The sequence below is a fragment of the Colossoma macropomum genome, unplaced genomic scaffold, assembly GCF_904425465.1.
Source record: "Colossoma macropomum unplaced genomic scaffold, Colossoma_macropomum, whole genome shotgun sequence".
NCBI classification, from domain to species: Eukaryota; Metazoa; Chordata; class Actinopteri; order Characiformes; family Serrasalmidae; genus Colossoma; species Colossoma macropomum.
The window spans coordinates 153,176-166,028 of NW_023495915.1; the positions used below are offsets into that span (position 1 = coordinate 153,176).

Genomic DNA, 12,853 nt, shown 5'->3' on the forward strand with positions numbered 1-12,853 from the left:
TTCATGATGGTATGGGGGGGTATTAGTGCGCATGGCATGGGTGACGTGTACATCTGTAAAGGCACCATTAATGCTGAATGATATATACATGTTTTGGCAACATATGCTGCCATCCAGATGATGTCTTTTTCAGGGAAGACCTTGCTTATTTCAGCAAGACAATGTAAAACCACATTCTGCATGTATTACAACAGCATTGCTCTGTACTGAAAGAGTCCAGGTGCTAAACTGCCCTGCCTGCAGTCCAGACCTGTCACCACTGATAACATTTGGAGGGTTATGAAATAAAAAATACGACAAAGGAGACCCTGAACTGATAAGCAGCTGACATCCTATATCAATGAAGAACAGGAAAACATTTCACTTTCAAAACTATAGCAGTGTCTCCTCAGTTCCCAAACACTTACAGAGTGCTGTTAAAAGAAGAGTTGATGAAACACAGTGGTAAACAGGCCCCCGTCTCAACTTTTTTAGAATGTGCTGTTGGCATCAAATTCAAAATCGGCATTTATTTTTCAAAAAAACAATAAAATTTCTTAGTTTCAACATTGGATTTGTTGTCTTTGTAGTATTTTCCTTTAAAAATATGGTTTACATGATTTGAATATCATTGCATTCTGTTTTCATTTACATTCTGCACAGCATCCCAAAGTTTTGGAAATGGGGTTGTATTTACAAACACTGAAGTCCAAATATTTTATTCAAATATAAGGTTCAAATATTTTGTTTTTGTACCTTTTTTAAATTAAATACAGATGAAAAGAAAATAATACTAATCACTGCTTTCTGTTTTTTTGTTTTTTTTTGCGTTTCACAAACTGTTCCAGCTTTTTGTAATTGCATTTGCACAATAAAAACGTATTATTGTTACTGTGTATCTACAGTGAGCTGTCCACTGATGTTCTGTTTCTGCACTGACTATCAAACTCTTCTCTCTCTACAGAGGATCCACTTAAAACTACAACACCTACTGCAGTGGACAATGAACACACCAGTCCAACCACTTCAATCACACATTCCTCTCAAACGCCTGATGGTAAGTTCAGCACACTGACTGCAGCTGAAAGTAAAATGTTACAGCTTTGCCGTGATTTTGTGGAAATTGTTTATGTTCAATAAATGTTTTTCAGAATAATCAAAATTCATCACCACTTCTCAATGTTCAGTTGTTACATTCTGCAATAAAAACACCCTTTATCATATCAGTTAGAGTGTGTATCATTTAATTTCAATGTGGTTGTGACGCTGGTTTGGAATTATCTAATTGAGTGGACCAGAGGACACAATATGGCAACAGCTGCATTTTGACTTTGATTTTGATTTTGACTCACACCTCTTTTATTGTATGAACATAAATCATGTTGCCGAAAGCATGTAGACACTTCATCACACCTACATGAACTTGTTGGGCATCCCATTCCAAAATCATGTGCATCAATATGGTGATGCCCCTCCACATTTACAGGTCTAACAGCCTCTTCTGTGAAGATTTTACACAAGATTTTGGAGTGTGTCTGTGGAAATTTGTGGACATTCGGGCAAATGCACTGTGCATTACTGTAGGCAGCATTATGTACATCTTAAAAACGTATAGAACAGTGGATAGAAAACAATTTTTGGCTAGTAAATAAAGTGAATTCATCACCCAAATCAAACCTTTATTTAATTCAAGTAACTACAATGAGCCTGATTGTGTTTATCTAATAGACCTTTTAATTAGTGACTACAAATCTGAACAATCTATTAAACCTCTTACTGAGTAATTTGCATTACATTTAGACCAATTATATGGTCTTCAACATCTTTAATTTGTTTTCATCTCAAAACTAAATTTGGTCTGAGCTTAGTCTACATGGTTTTGCCAATACACACTGTGGTGTGACTGTTTTGAATTACAGACATCACAATGAATTTCTCTTCTGATACATTACAATAAATATCTTTAATGTCACTGTGTATCTGCTGTGAGCCGACTGCTGCTGATCTGTTCCTGCACTGACTTTCAGACCTTTCTCTACAGAGGATCCACCAAAAACTACAACATCAACTACAGAGGTCAACTCCCTAATTAGTTCCAGCATATCAACCACAGCAGCTTCTCAAGAGATTAATGGTAAACACAGCTAAAATAATGCAGTGAAACTCTCACCAACACACACTCATTTCATTTAGAATGTCTGTAGAGATGAAAACATTGCTCAAACTGAACATATGAGCTTTGATCTGAAGAGAAATCATAATTTTTTTATTAGGTTATGTAAATGAACACATGAAGCTTAATTAAAGTGTTATTGCTGTGAGATAAAATGAATAATATGATCCACTTCTTGTTGTAGAATCTACACAGTCTCTGCCCTTTGTCCCCTTTGCCTTGGTGACTGTGATCTTCCTCCACATTATAGTAGCTGTGGTTTATCACACCAAGAGAAACAAAGGTACAAACTACACAATCAAGCTGTTCTAATAAAACAAGTTTACTTGTATATGTTAATTTATGCAGTATTTTGTCTATTTCTGTCAGATCCTGCCAGAGTTCACTACAGCACTGCTAATAGAGATGAGTGTTCAGTCTGGAGTAGTGCAGTCCTGCAACACTGGCATGAATTCACAATAGGGCAGCCAAATATTTTAGAACTTCTAATATTCTGTTCATAGAGGGGCAAAATATACATGTTGAAAACAATCTTTTTGCACTTCTACTGCTTTTCTGTTTTTGTAACTTACACTATATTGCCAAAAGTATTCGCTCGTCTGCCTTCACACGCATATGAACTTGAGTAACATCACATTCTTAAGCCATGGGGCTTAATATGATGTCGGCCCACCCTTTGCAGCTATAACAGCTTCAACTCTTCTGGGAAGGCTTTCCACAAGGTTTAGGAGTGTGTTTATGGGAATTTTTGACCATTCTTCCAGAAGCACATTTGTGAGGTCAGACACTGATGTTGGACGAGAAGGCCTGGCTCGCAGTCTCCGCACTAATTCATCCCAAACGTGTTCTATCGGGTTGAGGTCAGGACTCTGTGCAGGCCAGTCAAGTTCTTCCACACCAAACTTGCTCATCCATGTCTTTATGGACCTTGCTTTGTGCACTGGTGCGCAGTCATGTTGGAACAGGAAGGGGCCAAACTCCCCAAACTGTTCCCACAAAGTTGGGAGCATGAGATTGTCCAAAATCTCTTGTTCTGCTGAAGCATTAAGAGTCCCTTTCACTGGAACTAAGGGGCCGAGCCCAACTCCTGAAAAACAACCCCACACCATAATCCCCCCTCCACCAAACTTTACACTTGGCACAATGCGGTCAGACAAGTACCGTTCTCCTGGCAGCTACTCAGCCATTAAATGAAGCATTCCATGAACCTCTCTACTCTGTTCTTGAGCTAATCTGAAGGCCAAATGAAGTTTTGAGGTCTGTAGTGATTGACTCTACAGAAAGTCCGCTGACCTCGCTCTGTCATTTTACGTGGCCTACCACCTCGTGGCTGAGTTGCTGTCATTCCCAATCGCTTCCACTTCATTATAATACCACTGAGAGTTGACTGTGGAATATTTAGTAGTGAGGAAATTTCATGACTGGACTTGTTGCGCAGGTGGCATCCAATCACTGTACCACGCTAGAATTCACTGAGCTCCTGAGAGTGACCCATTCTTTCACAAATGTTTGTAGAAGCAGTCTGCATGCCTAGGTGCTTGGTTTTATTCACCTGTGGCCATGGAAGTGATTAGAACACCTGAATTCAATGATCTGGATAGGTGAGTGAATACTTTTGGCAATACAGTCTATTTATTTGATATAATATCAAGTAAAAGCAAGTGGTTTATTTGCTTTTATGTAGAACAGTGCACTAAAGTTTGCCTTCTGTTTAATTGTTAGCAGCTTCCTTTAGCTTCAACAAAAAGGGGTAACAAAAAGTAAGTGTATAATGTGAAAAATCTTAAATTTGGGATTTTTATTATCTTTTGGTTTAATTTGACTCCTTTTGGTGTTTACTATATCTTAATATCTTCAAAATCTATCTTCACTAAACTGTCCACCACTTTAGGGCCCTAACTTAACATCACCATTCCTGTAGTGTGAAAACGACTGGAACAGACACCCTGTGGCACTTCTTCTGGCTGTGACTCTGTGAGCCTCAGTGACAATGTTTTGACTGTGTGGGTTGCTGGGACAGCTTGAAGGGAGAGCTATGTCATGTCATAGGTATAGTAAATGTATAAGGGGTGGTGATGAGTATGTTTTGTTTAAAGGCCTATTTAGGTAGCAAACAAAGAAACATGAAGTACCTGACACATAAAACAAGACTTTAAACGATGACTATAACCAATAGGAGTATGGAGGTTCAGCTGTAAATAAAGTGGGTGTTTGCCATGTTTCTGTAAGAAGCAAAATGTCTGGATTATGTTATGATCACAGAGAAACATCTCTGTGTTCATTAGAGGCAGACAGTTTAACAAAGCAAACAATCACAGTGAATTCATATGTTGTGCACTCTGTCTCTAGTGAGAATTTTCAGCAACTGGTAAATTCAAACAATGTTCTAACCAGTTGGACTAGACAGATGGAAGAGCAGATGTCAAACAATAATAGTTCAGGTCGTGTATAGAAGAGCAGTGAATGTGTCTTGGGCAACATACAATTCCCAGTGTTTTGCAATAATCACATGTAAGAGAGACAAGACGAGGCCTAGAATTAAAGCCATGAAGCTGTGATGGTTTATATTTCAACTCCACAATAAAGCTAGCAAACATGACTAGCATGAGCACTCTGATGAAGCCACTGAATCCAATTACAGTCACATACATGGTTATTCATGAGACTAAGTTCAACATAAATCAGCAAAGCATGAGCTGCACCTCACTGAACTGCAATACTGTGTAGCTACCACAGACCAAAGCCCTGACAGGCCAACACATAGCAGAAGACTAAGAGGGGAGAGAAGACCCATCATTCAAAAGGCTGTTGGACACAGGTAGTTGAGAGGGTGGAGACACACTCACCAACTATGCTGATAAGGTGTATATCTCATCAGGGTAGGCCAGATGTGCAGCAGGCAGGGGAGCAATAGTGGCCTTCTGCAGCATCTGAGGCTCTGGATCATATATAGCTGAGGGCAAATGACAAAATAGAAACTCCAAAACGCCAACAGTCCAGTTCCAAAGGTTAGTTCAACACTGTACAATTCAAAGCAGTTAAGAAGCAAAGGCAAAAGAAAAAAAAAAGCCCTCCAATGAGAAGTGGCGGCCAAACACACTCAGCATTCTCTTACAGGAAGTGAGATATTATCATGCATGTGTAAATAAAGCACTCTGGGTCACTCATGCTGGTGTTCGCGTCTGTGAGGCCCCATCAGGTTTCCTGTCAGTGTGGCTTCACCCACCGAATCATAGTGTCATTTAATACTATTATAGTTACTGGAAAATAGAGACGTAGACCACATAGATGTTTCAGAGTTCACATCTCAGTACCATAAAAAGGGCCAGAAAGAACAACTAATGAGACCACAGAAAGGAGAGCTGATAGATTAAAATAAACATAAAATATAGTTAACTACATGAGCTCAGAGCTGCCAGACATGGTATTAGTCTACTTTAACATTGCTCTGAGAGAAAAGATTCTGGACTACGACAACAAATCAGCATAACACTGCTGAGAAATGGCCACACATACACATATAAAGATGTGTCTGTGTGTGTGTGTGTGAGTGTGTGTGTGTATCTATCTATCTAAGGCAATTCTTGTAATTTCTGACTAGGAAGATCATCTCTGTTAGAAAAACCAGCATATGTTGCGTTTTGCATGTTGGTATGCTGATCAACCAGCATGACCATAGTGGGTGTTTAGCTAACACAGCATCATCCAGCAACAGGTCAGCATAAACCAGCATAAACCAGCTTTGACCAACATGGAATTCATTTTTCACTTTTTTTTCTGCAAGGATGTGAGACACTAGAGAGGTGTCTTTATTTGGCTATTTCTTGCATCCAGTTGGGTGAACTGCAAAAAAGGAAACGGTCAGTGTTCTCACGACTCAGAGGCCACCATGTCACTGTGTGTGGTTTTCGATTCTGAAGAAGCTGCTGATAAAGTTTCTAAAAGACAGAAGAGTTCCGGTCTAGCTGATTTAAACACAGCTCCTGTGAGCTGCACGGACATTAGAGTGGGTTAGACTCCAGTGAAGAGCTGCTGAGAGAGCTGTGTACTCAGTGTGGTATACAGGGCTAGTTTTTATCTTCTCTTCATCGGGCTACACGTCTCTGAAGGTGAGTGACTTACATATATATATATATATATATATATATATATATATATATATATATATATATATACACATGAGAGAGAGAGAGAGAGCACTAACAAAACACTCCACAGAACTAACAACAGTATCGAACTATAGCATCAAACAGACGAGAGTAAAACCGAACTAGACGGATCAGCAACTTCAGTTTGAGCCAATCATCAAACACGTGACCACGTGGAAACCGAGTGAGCCGGTAGGCTGACACGCTGGCTGTCCGCGCAGTTATTAAATGGGAGGCTCCGCCTCTTTTGGCCGATTAACAACGCGCTTGCCGATGATTGACTGCTCCCTCCACCTATAGAAAGACGGAGAGACAGACAGACACACACGCACACAGACAGAGAGAGAGAGAGAGAGAGAGAGAGAGAGAGAGAGCACAAGCGGAGGGGAGAAAAGAGAGAAAACACACGCAAACACTAACGCTGACACATAACACACACACACACACACACACACACACACACACACACACACACACACACTAAACACATTACACTAAATGTAATCTGATCCAGCTGGACCTGGTTTTGTTAGGTATTTATTACAGACGTCTCTGCTGTTTAGCTTTATTCTCCTTCTATAGTCAAAATGAATTGTTGTCTAAAAATTAACATCTGTACATTTTAATAAGACTGTTCTGATCATTTACAATGAAAAAGCAAATAAATAATATTGCTGCGTATCTACATATCTACATATCAGCTGTTTGCTGATGTTCTGTTCCTGCACTGACTATCAAACCTTTCTCTCTCTGCAGTGGATCCAACTAAAACTACACCATCTACTGCAGTGGTCAGTGTACACACCAGACCAACCACTTCAACCACACATTCCTCTCAAAAACCTGATAGTAAGTACAGCACACTGACTGCTGCAGAACTGAAGATGTTACTGCTTTCTTTTATTTGGGGAAATTATTTATTATGTTCTCTAAACATTCTCTGAACTTTTTTTTTATTTTTTTTATTGAAAGACCCTTCCCAATAATAAGTTCCACTTTATTTGTTGTCTCTAAAGAAAAAAGATATTCTTATGTATTTTCACCCTGAAAGTCAAGAAAAATGCAGGGCTGTTCAAAATTTTGCATTTGAAAAAAAAACAGTACAAAGACAAGATATTTATTGTTTTATTTTACCAACCAAGTTTAAGAATAGAAACATTGTTAAATGTTCAAAAACTATCTCAATCAGGTGATGCAATCATTCTTGGATTTAAAAGGAGCATCCAGGAAAGGATGAGTCCTTAATGAGTAAGGGTGGGTCAAGGTTCACCATTTTGCTTTATAAAATTTCAGCAAAAAATCCAACCATTCAAAAATGATCTTCAGCAAGTTATGGCAAGAGTTTTAGACAATTCACCCTCTACAGTGCATAATATCCTGCCTTCCACCCAATGACAGCTGGGATAGGCTCCAGCACCCCACCATGACCCAGAAGGAGAAGTGGTTTAGATGATGTATGTATATGTATGTATGTATGTATGCTTTCTGGTTACCCCCCGTGACCCAGAAGGAGAAGTGGTTTAGATAATGTGTGTGCTTTCTGGTTTTTATTAACATTTCATGTTTTGTCCCAGATTTTTAGAATTGGGTTTGTACAGTAAAAGATGTTCATGTTACTGTGTATCTACAGTGAGCTGTTTACTGACTGCAACTGAACTTCACATTGTACAGTTTCTTTTTATTACGCTCCCTATGCAATTTTTAAATCAATCACATTTCATCAGCCTTTCTTTTTTGCATTTACATCTGAAGAGATCATTTTTATATGTGTTTTAATGCATAATTGATTAGTTTAACATTTTGCAGAATTAAACATAAGATGCGAAATGTATAAAAGTTCTATTTTCTTCCAATATGTTAAACTAAACTGTCTTATTTATGTTTGTTCTGTAAAGAGGATGTGATCATAATATTTACTCTTTGAACATCAAGAAAACATGCCATTTGACCAAGGGTGCCCAAACTTCTGCATACAACTGTATGTCTCGTTAGTGGTGTTTATTGCCTTGTGTCTCTGCATTCGCCCTGACATTCTTTTTACTTTCAACGTTACTGTTCAACTGGTTACTGTTCAACGTTTATTTATTTATTTGTTTATTTATTTATTTGTTTGTTTGTTTGTGATGGTGTCTGTCTTAAAGTTTGTGTATATGTGTGAACACTCAGCTTATTATTATTCACTCAGGAGCTCTTATACTAAAATTGTAGATGATTCAGTTTGAATATTGTCAGTGTGTCATTTGTAAATCTTAGACGTGAACATCGATTAGCTTAATATTGTTTAAATATTAATACTGTCATCTCAAAACTCAATTTAATCTGATCCAACTGGAAATTAACGTTTACAATAAAATGTTCATGTTCATGTTAGTGTGTATCTACAGTGAGCTGTTTACTGCTGTTCTGTTCCTGCACTGACTATTAAACCCTGCTGTTCCTACAGGGGTCACAACTAAAATTACAACATCTACTGCAGTGGACAGCAGAAAAGACAGTCCCACCAATTCAACCACAGATTCATCTCAAACACTTCATGGTAAGATCAGCACACTGACTGCAGCTGAAACATGATGTCACAGCTTTATGTTCTCTGATTTAAAAAAAAAAAAATAATAATCACAATCTGTCACTCTTTCTGAATATTCAGCTGTGTTGCACAGAGGAACATGAGACACATCATACAGTTAAAACAGTTAAAACTACAGTTAAAAATACAGTTAAAAATGTGACGCATTGTGTGAAATTGCAGTGCTCAAGCATACTGCTCTCTCTCTCTCTCTCTGTCTCTCTCTCTCTCTCTCTCTCTCTCTCTCTCTCGGGCACACACACACACACACACACACACACACACACATAGGTACAAATATGAAAACATTTGTTTCTTGATGCAGATTATTCCATATATTTCTTCTTCTTTATTCCTCTTCTTCTTCTCCTGCTGGGACTCGAAGGAGTCATCTACCGGACACACACACACACACACACACACACACACACACACACAGTTGAGGTATGTGTAGTATCTGTGTCTCACTCTGTATTGTTTCATTCTACAGGACAGAGACGAGGACAGACGGAGAGCCGAGAGCAAAGAAGAATGAAGAGAGAACAGAAAACACAGGTGAGTTCATACATCACAACATATCACATTCGATCACATTCCTTCCCATCTCATAACATCATATTCCATCATGTCCTACAACAACTAGTCATAATTTCCACATTCCATTATTGCACCTCTTATCCACTTCAGCAATAGAACACGAGAGGGAGTGTGTTATCACGAAATAACATCACGGCTGTGATTTGGTCACAGTAGATCATCACAGCCGTGATGTTATTCATGATAACACATGACCTCGAGTGTTCTATTGCTTTTATACAACAGTTAAATAAATAAAGTAAGAAATTAATAAACTGGGCCGTGAATATGGCGTTTAATATGTTTTAATGTTAGCAGTTCCTTCCGCCAAATTATAGTTCCTTAACAAGCAGCTTGTTGCTACATCAGACTAACGAGCTCCGCTCACTTGCTGCACAGCTGGCAGTTCGTTCTCCAGCTCCTTACCCTAAATTCCCAAACTGTCATCACCACTGAGCAGTTTTATAGCTCAGTCCGATTTGGTCAGACTCTGAAGATCAGACTACACATTTGGCAAATGGTATTTGGTTCATTTCTGGCTGATTCCAGGTTGTTTAGCTGTTCTTCTGTCTCAGCTGCCGACTGAAAAGCTGCTCAGTGGTGATGACAGTTTGGGAATTTAGTGTAGTCTCATCTTCAGAGTCTGACCAAATCGGCTGCTGGTCAAATGTGAACTTAAAAGTATCCATATTCTGTTTGTGACAAAGAAGTAAAAACGTTCAAATGGCTTGAGCTTTAAAACAGCTGTCAAAGTCGTTGCATAGCAACGGCGTCTTAGTGGAGTGATACAGTGTTTGTGAAAAACCTGTGATGTTATGGTGAAATAACAGCACGGTTATAACGCTTCTCAACCAATCAGCTTGCGTGGCTGGAACTAACAGTTGTATAAATTATACATATCACATTGTCTCCAACATATCCCATATGTCACATCCTATCACATCCTACAATATCCCAACATAGCAGAGGATCATTACTATCAGATTACTATCAGTCTAATAAATGGGTGTTGTGCTGTGCATTCTGAGCATGATTTCTACAAGATGCTGGAAAACTCAGCTGCATGCTCCTGAAAGGCTTTTGTGGCAAATCATGCCTTCAGACAGGACGCATTATTATACTGAATGACATGACGCAAAAGGAAAACTGGATTTGTTCGATTATCAACTTTATTTAATTCACAAATGGTCCATTTTGATGATCCTGTGTTCACTTTGTTGTTTTTGCTTCACATTATTGGTAGCTGATGATGGTCTTTGGTTGTTCTAGCCTGTTCGAGACAAAATCTGACCTGTTTTGTCCACATGATCAACACTCAATGAAAAAAATGTGTCCATGTTCAAATGAGCACTTAACTAATATAAGAAATGCTGGTCTGCCTGATTTACTCTTTACACTACAGTCATATGTTGTGCAGTGTGAGTGAATGTGAGTGAGTTTACCTAATAAACTGGCACTCACATTTTTAGTATAAATCAAGCAGTTAAAGTATTGAAAACTGCAGGAAAAATAGCTCAATAATATTGAATATCTATAAGATCAGGCCTCTGAAAATCCTCAGACTGAATCTCAAAGGGCTCACTGTTCCCTGTATAGTACTATGTGAGTTATAAAATGTTGGCTTTTACACTCAAATATTGCGCTTTATGTCCAGTATGAATTGTGCACAGATGGGTGAATCCACAGTGGCTCTCTGTTGGACAAACTGAGCTCTGTTTAGATGCAGTAGCTGTTATTTAAAGAACTACATAGGACATTTTGTAGGGAGAAGGGAGCCGTTTGAGATTCTGCCTAAAACAGTCCACAACAGTGTTGCATCACCTGACCTGAATGCTACTCAAGAACAGTGCTGGCATTTGACTGTTTCTGCTGTAAAACATGAATTTGAAATGCCTTGACAATGAACAATAATGGCTTTTGTGACAAAAAAATTCAGGTTTCAGAGTGCACTGTGTGTTAAGAATAACTCACCACTCAATAAAGAGAAATTATTAAACAAATGCATTTTATCTCACACCTGAATATCTTCTTTGCAGCCAAGTTGGTCACACAGCTATAAACAAAATGCTCTGTTCTGATTGGTCCTTGTATCTCAAGGAATTTTGAGCCCACCCTTTAGCATCAACCAGTAGCCCCAATTACTGCATTGATGTTTCTCCTCTTAGTCATAGCTTAGCACAGTGTATCCTAGCCTAGCCTCTGTTACTTGCTAGGCCCTGCTGTGCTCTGTCACACTTACAGCCTCCTTCCTAATGTCCATCTTTAGTCAGGTCTGGTTTGGTACAATGTTCAGTTCAACCTGATAATGTAAAAAGCAGTGTAAAATGTAAATGTAAAAAAGTTGACATATTTAGTTTTATAGCCTAGTTTTCTAAACTACAGTAAAACTGATAGGTGGGCTAATGACATTGTTTCTAACTCTGTTCTGGTTAAGTAATTTACTTAGTGGTTACCTTTCAGTTGAAAGCAGAGCTTGGAGACTCACCAAATGACTTTTTTACTACTTGGCAGTGCTTCAAGAATGGGAATCGAATCATTCAAATCTTTTATATCCAGCGTGATTGTGTTACCCACTGTGCCGTCCTGACGACAAAACAGCACTTTTGACCATCATTCAACTTTGAATCAAAGACAACTTTCAATTCGTTAAAATGTGCAGGACAGTGGTGCTCCAGGATCAAGGCTAAAAACACTAAACTCTTCAAATGTTTCATGTTTTCTGTGCATGAATCAAAGCATAATATTTATCTAGCATTATATTCTTAACCCATGCACACTGTCCAGGTCATAGTATTTACTAATATTGACATTTAAAGGTAGTGAACCCATCCTAAATATGAATCTTTAAACCTGAAATTTTATGACTTTTCCAAAAGTGACCCCAAAAGGTGCTGCATATTTTTGTACATAGGTTGTAGGGGTGCGGGAAAAAAAATGATTCTTAGATGCATCGCGATTCTGAATCGATGATTCTGAATCGATTCACAAATGTCAAAAATCGATTTTCGAAACATTTAATTTATAACGTAATGTTGACGGAACGCAAAAGGCGGAAGCTGGAAGTGGGTAAGTGCAGCGCCCGGACAGTCTGCGGCGGCACGTAACAAAAACACTACTGGATGAGCGAGAAATCCGACTGCAGCCTCTGCATTAAAAGCCAGGTTAGATCAGGAGTCACAACACAAATGATAAGAAGAGACATTTTGTCCTTTCAACCAAAATCAGATTACCTTGGCAGCCGCAACATTTATGTCCAGTATGTGTGAATGTCCTAGTATAAGTTAGGTTAAAAATATAAACAAAAACACGGACTTACTTTGCTCTGCTTTAAGCTTTAGCTATAGCCACTTCTGAATTTACAATCTGAATTTACACTTTTCATGAACATGCATGAACTAGAATTTGAAAAAC

General features: G+C 38.6%; 1 protein-coding gene across 1 annotated transcript in view; it reads left to right on the forward strand.

Annotated features, from left to right (window-relative positions):
* LOC118803493 (polymeric immunoglobulin receptor-like) overlaps positions 1-9,401 on the forward strand; it is a 34,564-nt gene extending 25,163 nt beyond the window's left edge. The window contains exon 5 of the mRNA XM_036563986.1: positions 9,357-9,401. Coding sequence (XP_036419879.1) covers positions 9,357-9,401 — 45 coding nt within the window. The remainder of the gene's footprint in view (positions 1-9,356) is intronic.
* Positions 9,402-12,853: the final 3,452 nt, after the last annotated feature.